Genomic DNA, 19,518 nt, shown 5'->3' on the forward strand with positions numbered 1-19,518 from the left:
ACATATACACACATATATATATATATATATATATACACAAAACACATATATACATATACATATATATATACACACAGACAAAACATATATACACACACACATACCTCACACTGAAAAACACACTCACGCACATACTCACAAACACACATACAAACATACACTCAAAAACACACACACTCTCACAAACACACTCACAAACATACACTCTCTCACACACACTCGCTCACACACTCCTTCACACGCACTCCCTCACACACACGCACTCCCTCACACACACACACAAACAGTCACATACTCACACAAACACATGTGTACACACAAACACACATGCTCACAAACACACTCACACACTCAAAAACACACATACTCTCACAAACACAATCACGAACACACTCGAAAACACACACACTCACATGTATATACACACATATACACACACACGTATACACACACAGTGTCACACACAGACATACACACACACACACAATCTCACACTCACCCACACATGCACACACATAAACACACATATACACTCAAATACACATGCACACTCACACATATGCACACACACACTCACATACACACACACAATGTCGCATGCACATATGCACACATACACACTCACAAACACACACACACTCATGCTCACACGCATTCACATACACACACACGCAATGTCGCATGCACATATACACACACACACTCTCACACATACACAAGCTCACAAACACACACACACACACACACACATGAGTGGGCTACTCGCCCACCCCTTTCCCCCTCCATTTGGGGGTAAAGCCCGCTGGCAGCCGACACGCCAGAAATTTGTCTGCCCTGCAGCCATAACACACTGCGGGCAGGCAAAACAAGGTGAGAGCAGGACTTCCACCCTCCGCGGGAGTAAGTCCCACTCTGGAGAGCAGCCGGTCAATCAGATTGGCCGGCAGCTCTGGCAGGCCCAGCAGCGCTAGAGCTTTGGGTGTTGCCAAGGAGAAGCACAAAGGAGAGTGATGGCTGCCTCAGAAAGGTAAGCCCTGGGCTATTAGGGTGGAAAACAATCCAAGAGGCCAGGGAGTGGGGAGGGGAGAGGGAAGGGGGGAAAGGGGGGGAAGGGGGAGAGGGGGGAGGGGAAGGAGGAGGGAGGAGAGGGGAAGGAGGAGGGAGGAGAGGGGAAGGGGGAGGGGGAGGGGTGAAGGGGGGAGGGGGTAGGGAGGGAAGGGAGGAAAGGGGGGGAAGGGGGGAGAGGGGGAAGGGGGGAGGGGGAGGGGGGAAGGGGGGAGGGGGAAGGGCGGAGGGGGGAGAGGGGAGTGGAGAGGTGGAGGGGGGTGGGAAGATAGGGTGCTGCTGGGTTTTTTGAGGGCAGGTAGAGAGGAAGGAATGCAGCGTGGCAACTTGGGGGAGGGAGACAGGGCACCCCTGAATGAGGATCCTGCACCCCACCCCCCCACAATATTTCACACCACTTTTCATCGCGGCCACAAAAGTTGTGGGGGGGGTGGTTGTTGGGCAGGACCATAAAATACAGCACAGTGACGTCAAAAGGCAACGATATGGTATTTTTTACTCTAAATGTTTTAAATATATAAGGAATAACTAATTCAAAGGAAATATTTGCAGTGCTTTGTGGGGGGGGAGAAGTGGGGCGAGTTGGATAGTTCTTTCAAAGAGCTAGCACTGGCAGGATGGGCGGAACGGCCTCCTGTGGTGCTGTGGGATTGGAACTTGGGTGGTGTGAGTAAATGGACCTTCTTCTCTCCCCCTCCAACCCCCCTCACCCAAACCAACCCAACCCAACTTTCTTCCCTCCAGCCTGACAAGCCAAGCGTCCAGAGCACCAAACCAAAAAAAACATCCAGCCATAAAGCGCCCAGGAAGGTGAAAGAGAAACTGATCACGTCTGGACGGGCCGTGAAGAAAAAGCTGCCGGACAACCCCCCTGCCCCCAAGCCAGAGGAAGAAGCCAAGAGCCAGGAGATGAACAACAAACTCGCCGAGGCAAAAGAGTGAAGTCGCCGCACTTCGGACGCCCGGGGTGGCGGGGGTGGGGGCACTGGAAACCGATCAGATTCTTCCTCATCAGAATAAGGGCACCCACCAGCTCACACACACACACACACACACACACACACACGGGGTGTGAGGCCACACACCTTTCTTAGTCAGCTCAGCAGCCCTTCCGAACTTAGAGGGGCTGAATCATCACCTTCTCCCCCCTTTCACCTGCTTATTGTGTACAAGATACAGGAATTTAGCCCCGGTCATAACAAACACACACACACACACACACACACACAGGCTTCCACAGCTCTGAACCCTGTATCGACGCATCTGCACCCCCCCAGTTATCAGTGGCATTGATGGATTGATGACCACCATCCCTGTCACAGTATAAAATAAAAGCAAGCAGCAAATAAGCGGCGCGTGGTCAAATTTTACGAGCTAATAGCCAATTTTCACGGTAAAAGCAAAATACCGTGGATGCTGGGAAATCTGAAATCAAAACAGAAAATGCTGGGGAAAAAACAACTCAGCAGGTCCAGCAGCCTCTGTGGAGAGAGGGACAAGTACAGTTATGACCCTTGAAGAGCCACATGGACTCGAAACGTCAACTCTGTTTTTCTCTCTCCACAGAGGCTGCCGGACCTGGTGAGTTGTTGTTTCCCAGCATTTTCTGGTATTTTTTATTTCAGATTTATGAACTGTGTGTTTATCACCTGTTATGGCTCCAGCTGCACCTGAAACTTTTTCAAGTTATCAACAGTCACAGATTGTAACTCTTTTGAGTACATTCACAGTTCTTGGTTTCTGGGAGTGGGATATGAACCCACAACCTTCTGACTCAAAGGCGAGGGTGCTATGAACTGAGCCACAGCTGACACCTCCTGCACCTGAACCTTTATGTTCTTCTGGTCATCTGAAATGATCATTTGGATTCAACACTGAAACCTGAACAGTCTCGATTAGTCTCCGCCCCCTTAAATCACTCCCCGGTACCTGTTATTCTTTATACAAACCATTCAAACTCCTTGATTCGATTCCAGCCTGTAACTCAGTCCCAGTTTTCATTATTCTCTATGTTCCTCATTCTGCATTCTAAAGATTAGCCACCTCACAACCTGTGACCATGAGCTACGCTTTGCCGGAGGTATTAGAATGGAAAACGACTCTCATTCGAATCCCCTCTCATACCCCCCACCCGCACACTCACTCTAGCCTAAGAAACGCAAGAGTTCACTTGTTTGCCTGGTCAGAGATTATAAAGGACAGGAACCAAGGTCGTACTTTCATCAGGTTTTTTTTTTATATATGTCTGTGTTTGTTGCTCAACTTTCGATTTTTACGGCAAAACTTTGGATGAACATTCCCTGCCAACTCCCAGAAATCAGACAGAGGCAGTGCAGGCGGAGCTAACCGCAAGGAACAGAATGAATTTCTATTACAAGAATTGCCCCATGGTTGACCCAATTTAGTGTTCAAAGGCCCATTGAAAAATAGTAAGCGGGGACTGCTGAGGCTGACAAGGGAGAGGTAACTTCGTTTAGGGTATGTCCTGGGTGTAGGCGCCAAAGACCTTTCTGAGCACTGACTAGAGACAGTGCGTATTCCCCAGTTTATATCTTTCGTCTTAGGTTGTCTTAGATGTTCACACACACACACACATTCACACTTGCTCACTCACTCATACACACACTCACACTCGCTCACTCACTCACTCATACACACACTCACACTCGCTCACTCACTCACTCATACACACACTCACACTCGCTCACTCACTCATACACACACTCACTCGCTCATTCATACACACACTCACACTCGCTCACTCACTCATACACACACTCACACTCGCTCACTCACTCATACACACACTCACACTCGCTCACTCACTCATACACACACTCACACTCGCTCACTCACTCACTCATACACACACTCACACTCGCTCACTCACTCATACACACACTCACTCGCTCATTCATACACACACACACTCACTCACTCATTCATACACACACTCACACTTGCTCACTCATTCATACACACACTCACACTCACGCGCTCAGTCACTCATACACACACTCACTCGCTCATTCATACACACACACACTCGCTCGCAAGCACATATTCTCTCACACACACACTCTCTCTCACACACACACACGCACACACACCCATACACGTTCATTTATGCTTAAGCTTGCAAGCATGAGCACACACACACATGACACACGCAAATAAATGCACACATTTGAACATTTGTGCACCAGCGCGAACGTGTAAGCTCATGTACACACGCACACTTTAATCTCACGTGTCTCTACTTCAGCAACAACCCCTGTAACCACAGCAATGAAGGAATATGTCATACATTCTTCCTGATGGGAAGTTTCTTTTTGATACCATGTGGCCCAGACCCTGTTACAGACACACCGATAGTTTTCCATTGATTGTGCCGGGGAACACCACACTTGGTGCTATTTCATTCATGTTGTGGCAATGGGAATTAATATAAGTGTAAAACTCCCAATTGTGATGTGCTTTGTGACCTTTGCTTGCAGTTATTTACCAATAAAAGCAAATTGTGAACACTTTGAACGCATTCTCTCTCACTCTTTCTGTGTCTCACTCTGAGCGCCTCTCTCCTTCTGTCGTTTCTCTGTGTCTCAGTCTCTCTCCTCTCACTGCCCATGTCTCTCTCGCTTTCTCTATCTCTGACTTACTTTCTCTGCCCGTCACTCTCTTCCTCTGTCTTTTTCAGTGTCTGTGTGTTTCTCTGACATAAAGGCAAAATACTGCAGATGCTGGAAATCTGAAACACTCCGAAGAAGAGTCAGATTCAACTTGAAACATTAACTCTGTTTCTCTTTCCAAAGATGCTGCCAGACTTGCTGAGTTTTTCCAACACTTTCTGTTTTTATTTGCATGTTTCTCTACCTGTGTCACTGGCTCTCTTTTCCCCCCTCTCTTTCTCTGCCTTTATTCTTCTCTTGTCCTCCAAACCGCAAATGCTTTGAGCAGAGAGGGAGTGTGGGGCGAAAGCAAAGGAAAATCTCAGGGACGGTGAGGGATTTGAGTAAACCTCCTATTTAAAACGCAAGCTGGATTTTCAAAGAGGGATCAGGAGCCCAATGCCCAGAAAACGCCCGGCTCCAGAACCCCCGCACCATCACTTTACACACTGCTATTTTGAAATGTAAGTGCCCTATTTGGGCCTTAGGCAAGCTCGGAGCACAATTAGTGGTGCCAAGCATCTTCAGGAGGCGAGAGCTGCCTGCGGAGCGTGAGTAGCAAAGGCAGACGGCAGCCATGATGGAGCCCGCTGCTGCCCTGCTGAAGAGAGGAGGCAGCTTCTTGGAGTGTCAGCAGCACAAATACTCACAAAAAGGCCATACAGCCAAAGGAGAGGTAATACACACGATCCGACATAAGATTCCCCCAGGTCCGAATAATTTTCACTGTTTTTAAAAAACTTTGTCCCGCATTGAAACCAACAACTACACACTAAAGTTCAGCAGAATGTGAAAGTCTGCTGAATTCACATTTAACAATTGCAGTCCCAACTTCCCCAGCCCATTAACAAGCTCTTCAGGGAGCTTCATGGGCCATTGATTGGAGGCAAGCAGATCGCCCGCTCCCCCTTCCTGCCTTTACTTTGAAAATCGGAGCATGTTCCGGAGGTGTCAGGATCCAGTGACGTCCTCCATGAACTCAATTATTAAACTGCGCCCACAGTCGTTCCTGCCCCTGCTGGCAATTGAAAATCCGGATCCTGATTTCCCAGCCTGAAATAGGGAGGTTACAACTGGTTTGTACAGTGGAATGATCTTCGTTGCAAACAGGATTTTATTGGTTGTAACGGGATTTTGACGCACTGAGACTTAATGCATCAGCCCCCAACAATACCCTGGCTGAGTTCAGCAACTCAGAACCATCAGAACAAACCTGAGATTCCCTCATTAATAAATTGTAGTGTGATGCTCCTTTCTCTGTTCTAACAGCAACTTGCTTTCGGGTGAAGTGCCTTTGATGTGGTGAAACATCCGGAGGGGCTGCACAAGAGCGGAGTCAAGCAAAAATTGACACTGGGCCACATAATGTTTTAGAATAGGTGACCCGCAGCTTGGTCAAGGAGGTAGGTTTTAAGGAGCATCTTGAAGGAGGAAAGAGAGGTAGAGAGGCCGTGAGGTTTAAAGGAGGGACATCCAGAACTTGAGGAATAGCCACCAATGGTGAGCCAAAGGAAGTTGGGGGGGTGTTCAAGAGGCCCGAATTGGAGCCTTGGAGGCTTGTAGGGCCGGAGGAGATTACAGAGGTAGGGAGGGGTGAGACCATGGCAGGATCGGAGTGCAACAACGAAAATTAAAGTAGTGGGGAGAGATGGAGAGACAAAGAGGCTTAGGGAAGGGATTCCAGAGTTGAGGGAATAGACAGCTTGTATCATACATGGGGCACAAGCAGTAAATACAAGTTAAAGAGGCTCTCCTTCAGGAAAGGTGGAGGATCAGTTATTGCTGTGCAAATTAAGCCATATGGATTCACAAGGCAGTTCACCAGCCCTTTTGGATCATTCAGGGAGCCAGCAGGTACCTATGCCTGAAACTCCTTATATAGAAGGGATTAATGATCGAGTGGAGTTGTCACGGAGATGAAAAGCAATCAGTTGGATCTGCATTGAACTGATCAATACTGTGATGTTATTCCAGGAAGTGAGAGGCAGCAATTAGCAGCTGAATCAATCGTTTATGATGAGTCCCAGTGAAGTGTAAATGTCACTTTGCTCACGACAGATACAATGTTGACCCGATGGCTGGGGGTGTACAACAGTTCTATGGAAAATTACTTATCATCGTGCCATTTCTACACCTATCCATTAATGGAAAGACAGGAAGAACAGGTTTCGCATTTAAGTGGCACCGTTCACAACCCCAGGACATCCAAAAGTGTTTTACAGCCAATGAAGTACTTCTGAGGTGCAGCCGCTGTTGTAACTTGGCAAACGGGGCAGTCAGTTTGCACACAGAAAGCTCCCACAAAACAGCGACTTGAGCAGATGTTCTGTTTTCCAGGAATGTTGTTTTAAGGGTAAATATTGGGCAGGACACCGGGGAGAACTCCCCTGCGCTTCTTTGAATAGTGGCACGGGCTGGAATTTTATCACCACCCCCTGGGGGTGGAATGGAGGGTGGTGGGGGGGGGTTGTATAATTGGATGCCATGCCCAGTGGTGCCGTTTCCGGTGCTTAGTCACCTTCGCCTGTCCCGGCTGCAATTTTACCAGCGGTGGGAGAAGCGTCAGATGGTTCTGCTCGCCCGTGGGCCGCATGAGGTCCTTAAATAGCCAATTAAAGTGGGATGTGAAAGCCAGGGTGGACAGGGCATAGAGGGAGGAGAAACAGGAGGGCGGAACACCTTTGGGGGCCCTCTGATGGGCACAAGGGGCCCAAAACGGAGGCAGGCCCCTCTCGCCCAGCCCACCAGTCCGTTAGGTTTCACCTGGCGGGCTGGACACTAGTCTCTGGCCTCCCGACTGGCTCAGAGGTGGAACTTTCTCCCCAGATGGGGGTGGAGGGCCCTCCTCAAGCCAATTAAAGGCACAGCAGCCATTCAATGGCTGTGGGAGCAATCTGTCCAAATGCGGACTCTTACATCCTAAGCATGGACCCCCATCTCCAGTGTAAAGTTCAGCTCTTGGGATCAGGAGGTTTCGCTAGGATATCGGAGGCTAGAATGACAGCGAAACCCATTGTTAACAGAGAGAGATGAAGAAAGAAAGTTGAGTGTGGGAGAAAAAGAGAAAGGGCAACAGGGAAGGAAGGCAGTCAGGAAGAAGGGGGAGAAGGAGGATAAAGAGGTGGAGAAGGAAGAAGAGGAAGTGCAAGGGAGATGTGAGGGAGGGAGGAAAAGAGAGGATGAGAGCACCGAGGAAGAGGAAAAAAGTGAGCGAGGGAGGAAGAGGAAGGGAGCGAGAGAGGGATGGGCAGAACTAAGTCGAGAGAGAGTTAAGGCAGAGCCAAACAGATAGATACAGGGAATGGCGGAGATAGAGAGAGAGAGAGAGAGAGATAGACATTGAGAAAGAGGGAGAAGTAAAATCATCGCTGCAATGGGAATCATCAATAGAAGATCATTTCTAAATGAGTCCCTCAGTTCACTGATCAGGAAAAGCCCTGTTCCTGTGATGGGGGCAGTGTTGATGTCTCCACACACGAACACACACTCAATCTCAATGGTTGTGTGTTCTGTTGCAGGGCAACCTACAGGAGCTGCAATACCTGCAGGATGAGATAGATTCCGGTTAAAGGAACAATTTGTACATTCTCTGAGAAAGTGGTGAGATTGGGAAGAGTAGGAGCACATTTTAAAACTTAGTGACAGCCCAAAAATATTCCCTAAAGCGGATTATATAACATTCACAGTGTTTTATAGGCAACACAAAATACTTCACATCCATTTAATTACTTTGATGTATATTGATTTGCAATTTGCATGTTGCGCATGGCAAGATCCCACAAACAGTAATGAGATGATTGGCCAGCGAGAGAGCTTTGATCGAGGGAGAGAAGTTGACCAGGGCACCAATAGGTCTGATGGGTCTTCTCTCTTCCTCCCTGTGAATAGTGTTTGGGACCTTTCACATCCACCTTGCCCACTACAGCAAGCTGAGAGGGGTCTCAGGGTTATATGCCATTTGAAGGACAGTATTGTCAGCAACTCTTAAGAGATGACTTGACTCCCTCAAATGTTGACTTTACAGGTTTCTAGTGCGTGAGGTGGAATACTTCCATATCTTGCTATCTTTTTTTTTACTTATTCATGGGCGTCGCTGGCTGGGCCAGCATTTATTGCTCATCCCTAGTTGCCCTTGAGAAGGTGGTGGTGAGCTGCCTTCTTGAACCGCTGCAGTCCATGTGGTGTAGGTACACCCACAGTGCTGTTAGGGAGGGAGTTCCAGGATTTTGACCCAGCGACAGTGAAGGAACGGCGATATATTTCCAAGTCAGGATGGTGAGTGACTTGGAGGGGAACTTCCAGGTGGTGGTGTTCCCATGTGCCTGCTGCCCTTGTCCTTCTAGATGGTAGAGGTCACAGGCTTAGAAGATGCTGTCGAAGGAGCCTTGGTGAGTTACTGCAGTGCATCTTGTAAATGGTTGTTAGCAAATATGTATGTGGGTGTGTTAAGAATAAGGTACGTTTTTAAGTTTAAGTTTAATTTATATTTTTTTTCTATTTGTGGGTTAAAAGGTGAAAACTGGGGTCTAGTTTTATTTTTGAGGGAGACAGCAGTTCTAAAGCTGTATACCTGCATTTCTAATGAGATTTTACAACTCCTGAGGATAAATTAAACCAAACACAAGAATAGAAAAAACTGCCATTGCCTAGCAACAGGGGTACAGAGAGGGAGACACACACACCCGCACACCTACACACACATGCACAAACACACACAGAAAAACTAAAGAGAAAGCAGTTTGAGTTCCGTTGAAAACAGCTGCCAGGTAGAGTCTGGAGCAGAGGGACAGGTAGCAAGTCCCAAACCGAAGTTAAAGCCAGGGTTCCAGAGAGACTGGATACTGGGAAAGGGAACTGCAGAGAGAGCTGGTTTCTCAAAAGAACTGAAAGGCCCCCAAGGCCAAGGAGCGAGACAGAAACAGGAGAAAGTCCCAAGAAGACCTTCTAGGCAAAGGGAGGATAGGAACCTGGAAAAGGTCCTGTTAAGTGAGGTTAAGAGTGAGGAGCAGAGGAAGGCTCCAAGCTTCAAACTTAAAGAGACGTGAACTGCAGGAAGCAGATTCAAAATGATACAGGCTTGTGAGAAGTCAGAAGGTCCAAATAGATGGCTGAAGGCCTGTAAATCTTTACTGTGGGCATATGAAGCAGGGGTGTACCGTTGGCACGGCTGAGTATTTGAAACAGAGTGGATGGAAGAATGCTTGAATACAGATGGTGATCAGGGGAGAGGAACATCGGAAGGAGAATTCGAAACCCTGGACGTGGACCCTTACAGAAGACACCAGAGAGAAGGCATCGGTTTGGGAAAAGATTCCAAAGTGAATTCTTGCAGTGTGACGATTGGAAACCCTCATGTGAAAGGTAAGAGTTCAGTGAGACTGGTTGGCTCACAGTGTAATGAGCATCTGGGCTGAGTTAAGGAGAGATCCATGGCATCTGTCACTTGGTTTCAGGGTGTGGTGTGTCTGACCACAGGTCGCCTATTGGTTTACATGGACTGTGTACTTTCTGTGAACGTTAACAGTGTAAGATAGCTTTTGCAACTTGTGCTATCCTTACATATCTGTATATATTTGCAAAGGTATAGTTGTGGGTGAAGGAATAACGTAACATAGTTAATCTTTTTTTGTTTAATAAACGTTTTATTCTTTTGTTAAAAGTTCATCAGCTGACTCCTGTGACTCTGTTCAATAGCCCCCTCCACGTTTCTAAAAACAAAATAAAAGTTAGGACCTATCAAGCCGGGTTCCACCATGGGATCTGGCTTGTCCAGTAATAACATCAGCTGGGGTCAGAACATGGTACACGCGGCTGCCACTGTGCATCTGTAGTGGGGGGAGTGAATGTTGAAGGTAGAGGAATGGGTGCCAATCAAGCGGGCTGCTTTGTTCTGGATGGTGTCAAGCTTCTTGAGTGTTGTGGGAGCTGCACTCATCCAGACAACTGGAGAGTATTCCATCGCACTCCTGACTTGTGCCTTGTAGATGGTGGACATGCTTTGGGGAGTCAGGGGGTGAGTTACTCACTACAGGATTCCTAGCCCCTGACCTGCTCTTGTAGCCACAATATTTATATGGCTGGTCCAGTTCAGTTTCTGATCAATGGTAACCCTAGGATTTTGCTAGTGAGAGATTCAGCAATGGTAATGCCATTGAATGTCAAGGGGAGGTGGTTAGATTCTCTCTTGTTGAAGATGGTCATTGCCTGACATTTGTGTGGTGCGAATGTTACTCACCACTTGTCAGCCCAAGCCTGGATATTGTCCACGTCTTGTTGCATTTTGACATGGACAGCTTCAGTATCTGAGGAGTCGTGAACGGTGCTGAACATTGTGCAATCATTAGTGAACATCCCCACTTCTGACCTTATGACGGAAGGAAGGTTATTGATGAAGCAGCTGAAGGTGGTTGGGCCGAGGACACTACCCTGAGGAACTCCTGCAGTGATGTCCTGGAGCTGAGATGATTGACCTCCAACAGCCACAACCATCTTCCTTTGTGCTGGGTATGACTCCAACCGGTGGAGAGTTTTCCCCTGATCCCCACTGACTCCAGTTTTGCTAGGGCCCCTTGATGTCACACTTGGTCAAATGCTGCCTTGATGTCAAGGGCAGTCACTCTCACCTCAACTCTTGAGTTCAGCTTTTTTGTCTATGTTTGGACCAGAGCTGCAATGCCATTGGGAGCTGAGTGGCACTGGCGGAACCCAACTGAGTGTCAGTGATGGGGTTACTGCTGAGTAAGTGCTGCTTGAAAGCACTGTCGACAACACCTCCCATCACTTTGTTGATGATCGAGGTTAGAATGATGGGGCATAATTGGTCAGGTTGGATTTGTCCTGCTTTTTGTGAACAGGGCTTACCTGGGAATTGCATTGCTGGGTAGATGCCAGTGTTGTAGCTGTATTGGAACTGTTTCACTAGGATTGTGGCTAGTTCAGGAGCACAGGTCTTCAGTACTATTGACGGAATATTGTCAGGGCCCATAGCCTTTGCAGTATCCAGTGCCTTCAGCTGTTTCTTGATATCACGTGGAGTGAATTGAATTGGCTGAAGACTGGCATCTGTGATGCTGGGGACCTCCGGAGGAGGCAGAGATGGGTCATCCACTCGACACTTCTAGCTGAAGATGGCTGCAAATGCTTCAGCCTTGTCTTTTGCACTGATGTGCTGGGCTCCTCCATCATTAAGGATGGGGATATTTTGGAGCCTTCTCCTCCAGTTTGTTGTTTAATTGTCCACCACCATTCATAACTGGATGTGGCAGGACTGCGAAGCTTAGATCTGATCCGTTGGTTGTGGAATCGCTTAGCTCTCCTATCGCAGGCTGCTTCCGCTGTTTGGCACACAAGTAGTCCTGTCTTACGGCTTCACCAGGTTGACACCTCCGGCAGAATTTTGCCCTTGTTGGGCGGGCTCGGTGGGTGCGGGCGGAGGAGTTCAGCAAGCCAATCGCCGCCCGCAATCGGGGCTGGACCACGATTTCATGCTGGTGTGCCAATTAAGGCCTGCCTAGCGTGAAACGCGAGCAGAGCGCTCAGCGCTGCCTGTGTGGGCATGGAGGGCGGCGAGCGGGGCAAGGGGGGAACTTCGCACATGCGCGCAAGTGAGCGCTTGAAAACCTCCCTTAGGCACAGAGCTGCCTCAGGGAGATGAAGAGCTTTAAAAATGACAAATAAAGATTTTTAAAATGTTGTAATACATGTCCCCTCGTGTGACTCTGTCACATGGGTAGGGACATTTCTCACATGAGTAGGGACATTTATAAATGAAATTTTAAAAGTTTTATTTCATTTTTATTTGATGTTGCTTTCAAAAAAAAATGCAAAGACCACTTGGCCTTTTCACCTGCCCACCAGCCGTAAGGTTAATTATCTGTTTAATGATCTTAATAGGCCTATTACATGGCAGCGGGCGTGCTGCCGATTCCCCCTGCGTGCCCGCACACCGAAATATCGCGCGACTGCGCGTTGTCGTCGGGACACTCACCCGACCTCAACGCACATCATTTTACGCTCGAGTGGGTCAGGCGGGTGCCCACCCACCGAGGTAAAAACTCTGCCCCTCATTTTTGGGTATGCCTGGTGCTGCTTCTGGCATGCCCTCCTGCACTGTTCATTGAATCTGTGGGTGAACAGCCTGCATCTGTTCCTATGTTCCAATGTTCCAATGTAATGACATATAATGTACAACACAGAAACAGGCCATTTGGTCCAACTGGTCCATACCAGTGTTTGTGCTCCACATGAACAGCCTCCCATTCTACTTCAGCTCACCATGTCAACATAGAGCTCTATTCCTTTTCCCTTCTTGCGTTTACCCAGCTTCCCCTTAAATACATCTACATTATTCACCTCAACCACTCCCTGTAATAGCAGGTTCCACATTCTTACCATTCTCTGGGTAAAGGAGTTTCCCCTTCACTCGCTATTAGAACTTATTAGTGACTATCTTATATTTATGGCCCCAAGAACTGGACTCCTCCACTCTCTAGTATAAAGGGTTAACACGTGGGATATGCTCAGGTATGATGTAGATGATGATGTACCAATGACATCAGTCAGTCATGCATTAGATTCTAGAGAGAGAGAGAGAGAGGGGATTTGGAATCATGCCTAGGAGCAACTTGCCTACCCTGTAACCTGTTTATATGTACTGATAAACAAATGATAAGCAGATACCAGAATATGTCTACAGTCTGGCTAAGAGCCATGTCCCACACCTACACTGCAAGGTAGAACACACACAAGTGGAAACATCTTTGCTATGTTGACCTGATATTAAAACCCTTTCATAGATCTCTTATCAGGTCACCCTTTGTTTTTTTGCGAGAGAGGGGAGCCTCATCCTGCTCAATCTTTCCTGGTCCTGAAACTCTCAGTCCAAGTTGCAATTGTCCTGATTTTCTCCGCAGTGTGAATTTCAAAGCAACTCAACAGTAAACACTCCTGAAAACAGCAGAAACCCAAAACAGGACAGCAAAACCCACTCTACACCCCCTGATGTTTTATTCAGGTGGCTGTCTCCATCGATCTCTTCCCATTAGCCAGCACATTTGCCTTTTAGTTCAGTCAGGCTTGGCTCCAGGCTAGGCCCTGAGGGAGCCTGTGAGAGCAAGGTGGGGGTCATCAAGCTGTGCTAGCACATCCCAGGCATGCCGCAAACAAAAGAACAGGAAAAGATTTACATTTATATGGAGGTCCGTCATGTCCCTCAGTGCATTGCATACAAAGAATTACATTAAAGTGAAATGGCTGTTGTAATGAGGGCACAGTATTAACAGCAAAGCTTAACCTCAGCAACTGGAGTGTGTTGAGAGGCCAGTTCATCAAAATTTGGTTGTGGTGATGGGGAGGCAAATGCTGGCAAGGGCACCAAGGAGAACTCTCCACGTCAGGAGCAGCGAGGGCTGGGTTAGGGTTAGGGTTAGGGTTAGCAGCGAGGGCTGGATCTTCACACAGTCAGTCTCATCAATCGCAGAACTTCCACTCTGAATTTTCCAAATTGCTGAGTATTTTGAACAAGATGGAGTGGAGGCTGGTAGAAGAACTGAATGAGCAAAAGGACGACATTTTAATCAGAATGGAGGCAAATGTACAAGAAATCCAAGACACTTGACGGGAAGGTTTTCTTGTATATAAATGATCTGAACTTGAGTATAGAAAGCACAGTTTCCAAGTTTGCAGATGATAGAATAACTAGCAATGATGTAAATAGTGAGGAGGATAATAACAGACGTCAGGAGGACACCGACTGGTGGAGTAGGCTGACATGTAGCAGATGCAAGTTAATGTGAAGTGATGCACTTCAGGAGGTACATCATGAAAACAGCATAATTTGAGTGGAACCATTTTGGATGGAACACAGTGGAAGGTGGCAGGACAGGCAGAGAGAGCAGTTAATAAAGCATATAGTATCCTGGGCTTCATTAATAGGGGCATAGAGTACAAGAGCAAGGAGGTTATGCAGAATTTATATAAGGCACTCGTTAGACCTCAGCTGGAGTATTGTGTACAGTTCTGGGCACCACATTATAGGAAAGATGTGAACACCTTGGAGTGAGTGCAGAAGAGGTTTACAAGAATGGTTCCAGGGATGAGAAACTTCAGTTACGAAGATAGATTGGAAATGTTGGGACTTTTCTCCTTGGAGAGATGGCTAAGAGGAGATTTGATAGAGATGTTCAAAATCATGAGGGGGCTGGACAGGGTAGATAGGGAAAAGCTGTTCCCACTCGTAAAAGGATCAAGAACATGAGGGCACACATTTAAAGTGACTTGCAAAGGAAGCAAATGTGACATGAGAGAAAGCTTTATCACACGAGTGGTTCGGGTCTGGAATGCATTGCCTGGTAGTGTGGTGGAGGCAGGTTCAATCGATGCATTTATGAGAGCATTGGATAATTATTTGAATAGAAACAATGTACAAGGATATGGGCAAAAAGCAGGGCAATGGCACTAGGTCATAATGCTCATTTGGAGAGCCGGTGTGGACATGATGGGCCGAATGGCCTCCTTCTGTGCCATTAAAATTCTGTGATTCTGTACCTGCCCTGGGGATGTTTGATGGGGACAGTTTAGAGGGAGCTTTACTCTAAAGTTGAAGCTGAAGTGTAGAGTGAGGGGGTGAGATGGAGAGGTTTAAGGAGGGAATTCCAGAGCAGATAAGCATGGGTAAGATACAGAGTAAAGATCCCTCTACTCTGTCCCGATTGAACATTCCCAGGGTAGGGACAGCGTGGGTCAGATATAGAGTAGACAGGACACTTAGAAAATATCAACGGGATTAGATAAAGTCAACATGGATTTATGAAAGGGAAATCATGTTTGACAAACCTACTGGAGTTTTTGAGGGCGTATCTAGCAGAATAGATAAGGGAGAACAAGTGGATTTTTAAAAATTAATTCACGGGATGTGGGCTTCACTGGCTGGGCCAGCATTTATTGCCCATCCCTAATTGCCCTTGAGAAAGTGGTAGTAAGCTGCCTTCTTGAACGACTGGAGTCCATGTAGTCTAGGTACACCCACAGTGCTGTTAGGAAGAGATTTCCAGGATTTTGACTCAGCGACAGTGAAGGAACAGCGATATATTTCCAAGTCAGAATGGTGGGTGACTCGGAGGGGAACTTGCAGGTGGTGGTGTTCCCATGTGTCTGCCGCCCTTGTCCTTCTAGATGGTAGTGGTTGTGGGTTTGGAAGGTGCTATCTAAGGAGCCTTGGTGAATTCCTGCAGTGCATCTTGTAGATGACACACTGCTGCTACTGTGCATAGGTGGTGGACAGAATGAATGTTTGTGGATGTGCTGCAAATCAAGTGGGCTGCTTTGACCTGGACAGTGTCAAGCTTCTTGAGTGTTGTGGGAGCTGCACTCATCCAGGCAAGTGGAGAGTATCACACTCCTGACTTGTGCCTTGTAGATGGTGGACGTGCTTTGGGGAGTCAGGGGGTGAGTTACTCGTCACTGGATTCCTAGCCTCTGACCTACTCTTGTAGCCACAGTATTTATATGGCTAGCCCAGTTCAGTTTCTGGTCAATAGTAACCCTCAGGATGTTTATAGTGGTGTATTTGGATTTTCAGAAATCTTTTGATAAAGTCCCACATGAGAGGTTAGTGTGTAAAATTAAAGCACATGGGATTGGGGGTAATATATTGACATGGATTGAGAATTGGTCAGCAGACAGGAAACAGAGAGTAGGAGTAAATGGGTCTTTTTCGGAGTGGCAGGCAGTGACTATTGGGGTACCACAGGGATCAGTGCTTGGGGCCCAGCTATTCACAATATCAAATGATTTGGATAAAGGGACCAAATGTAATATTTCCAAGTTTGCTGAAGACACAAAACATGTTGGGAATGTTAGCGGCGAGGGTGATGTTAAGAGGCTTCAAGGTGATTTAGACAGGTTGAGTCAGTGGGCAAATACATGGCAGATGCAGTATAACATGGATAAGTGTGAAGTTACCCCCTTCGGTAGGAAAAAGAGGATGGCAGAGTATTATTTAAATGGTGATAGATTGGAAAATGTAGGTGTACAAAGGGACCTGGGTGTCCTTGTACACCAATCACTGAATGCAAGCATGCAGGTGCAGCAAGCAGTTAAGAAGGTAAATGGTATGTTGGCCTTCATTGCGAGAGGACTTGAGTACAGGAGCAAGGATGCCTTACTGCAGATGTACAGAGTCTTGGTGAGACCACACCTGGAATATTGTGTGCAGTTTTGATCTCCTTACTTAAGAAAGGAAATACTTGCCAAAGAGGGAGTGCAGTGAAGGTTCACCACACCGACTCCTGGGATGGCAGGATTGTCGTATGAGGAGAGATTGGGTTGACTAGGCCTGCATTCACTGGAGCTTAGAAGAATGAGAGGGGATCTCATTGAAACATATAGAATTCTGACAGGGCTGGACAGACTGGATGCAGGGATGATGTTTCCTCTGGCTGGGGGGGTCTAGAACAAAGGGTCACAGTCCGAGGGTACGGGGTAGGACATTTAGGACTGAGATGAAGAGAAACTTCTTCGTTCAGAGGGTGGTGAACCTGTGGAATTCTCTACCACAGAGGCTGTGGAGGCCAAGTCACTGAATATATTTAAGAAGGAAAGAGATAGATTTCTGGACTCTAAAGGCATCAAGGGGTATGGGGAGAGAGCGGGAGTACGGCGATGAGATAGAGGATCAGCCATGATCATGTTGAATGGCGGAGCAGGCTCGAAGGGCCGAATGACCTACTCCTGCTCCTATTTTCTATGTTTCTAAATCTCCCTCAATACTGTCCCCCTGAAACACTCCCAGGACAGATACAGCCTGGGGTTAGATACAGCTGCCAGTGTTTTGGGTGGAGAGGGGAGTGTATTTATCATAAGGCACAAGGTATCGCAGTTTGGGGAACAAGCTTGGTTAGGCCAGAGGGTCTGTCCCTCCCCACCATTGTTCGCATGTCGATAGGAGAGGGGTTGATTTTTTTAAAAAGCCTCGCCATAAAATCTGCATTTTACCGCTACTGCCTAAGGTTCCTGGCCTACATTTTATGAGTGAGACCAGCACTCCCTTTTACTTGGTAGCATTGTTTCAAAAGTGAAACTCGCAACATTCAACGTGCCCAAAGGAAGGCAAAAGGGGACATAAGCTACAGGAATTCCCCAAACATCGACAACAACAGTATGAGCTGTCGGGTCTGTGGGCATCCAAATCAATCCTACATCAGACTCTTCAGTCATGGGAGGACCAAGAGACGACGAGGGAGCCACCTACAGCTTGGACATACTCGAATAACAAGGAGTCTACCACCAGATTTGTTTCAAATTGACTGCAGAGTAGAATTTGAAGAGCCTGAACAGAGGTGCTGAGGCGGGGAGTGAAATTCATTAGCATTAGTCGTCACAGTGAGCAACAGTGAACTGGCGGGAAATGTCCTTTGTATGGACCGCTCTGTGTGATGAATGTGTGTCATTCAGGGTAAGGCTGTTGCAAATGCCCCCTGCAGATGTTTGCTGAGGAGGAGTGGGGAGGGGGAACAATGGACAGAGAGTTGGCTTAAGGGGATTCTCAAACCAGAAGCTAGGCCTCGTTCATATTGACTCTGTTATTGTGGTGTGTGACTAAACAAGGAAGGAGAGGAAAATGAAGCCAACTGTTTGACAGTTTTAGAAAGGTACTCAGAGACAAAGGTCTGCCTTTTAACAGTAGCCACTGTCTCGCAGCCTTAGGCACACAGTGCATTGGTCAGCAGCAATGACCTTTAAACACTAGACTCTACTTGAAAACCATACTCTGCTGGTTTCACTGGTAATCAGCTACAAGAATCAATACGAGCAGCTTCTTTGTGAGCAGTTTTCGGCTTTCGCTGAAAGCCAGACGCACTGCAGACTGTGATCCACAAAAGATCAGTAAAAATCCTGCAGCCATTACAATAAAGTGATTTATTCAGTCACTGTAAACAAATAAACTTGATTACAGTGTAACGGCTGTTGTGTGTACAGATGAGAACAGCATCGCCTGTGTACAATATAGAGAATAGCATCCCCTGTGTATAATGCAGAGAATAGCAGCCCCTGTGTATAATATAGAGAATAGCAACCCCTGTGTGTAATATAGAGAATAGCAGCCCCTGTGTATAATGCAGAGAATAGCAGCCCCTGTGTATATTATAGAGAATAGCAACCCCTGTGTATAATATAGAGAATAGCAGCCCCTGTGTATAATATAGAGAATAGCATCCCCTGTGTATAATATAGAGAATAGCAGCCCCTGTGTACAATATAGAGAATAGCATCCCCTGTTATTCATTCACGGGATGTGGGCTTCACTGGCTGGGCCAGCATTTACTGCCCATCCCTAATGTAGGTACAGCCACAGTGCTGTTAGGAAGGGAGTTCCAGGATTCTGACCCAGCGACAGTGAAGGAACGGTGACATATTTCCAAGTCAGAATGTCTTGGAGGGGAACTTCCAGGTGGTGGTGTTCCCATGTGCCTGCTGCCCTTGTCCTTCTAGATGGTAGTGGCTGTGGGTATAATATAGAGAATAACACCCCATGTGTATAATATAGAGAATAGTATCTCCTGTGTATAATGTAGAGAACAGCAGATCCTATGTGCATTATACAGAATATCAGCCCCTGTGTATATTATAGAGAAAAGCAGCCCCTGTGTACAATATGGAAAATAACAGCCCCTGTGTATAATATAATGAATAACAGCCCCTGTGTATAATATAGCGAATAACAGCCCCCTGTGTATTATATAGAGAAAAATAGTCCCTGTGTATAATATAACGAATAACAGCCCCT

General features: G+C 47.1%; 2 protein-coding genes across 3 annotated transcripts in view; both read left to right on the forward strand.

Annotated features, from left to right (window-relative positions):
- Positions 1 to 2,007, forward strand: part of LOC144682558 (microtubule-associated protein 6 homolog) — a 54,470-nt gene extending 52,463 nt beyond the window's left edge. The window contains exon 4 of the mRNA XM_078544994.1: positions 1,810 to 2,007. Coding sequence (XP_078401120.1) covers positions 1,810 to 2,007 — 198 coding nt within the window. The remainder of the gene's footprint in view (positions 1 to 1,809) is intronic.
- The window catches only part of LOC144682565 (BTB/POZ domain-containing protein KCTD14-like), a 1,380,231-nt gene that overhangs the window by 1,205,434 nt on the left and 155,279 nt on the right, over positions 1 to 19,518 (forward strand). The gene's annotated exons all lie outside the window — the stretch shown is intronic.

The sequence above is a fragment of the Cetorhinus maximus genome, chromosome 7, assembly GCF_964194155.1.
Source record: "Cetorhinus maximus chromosome 7, sCetMax3.hap1.1, whole genome shotgun sequence".
Lineage (NCBI taxonomy): Eukaryota > Metazoa > Chordata > Chondrichthyes > Lamniformes > Cetorhinidae > Cetorhinus > Cetorhinus maximus.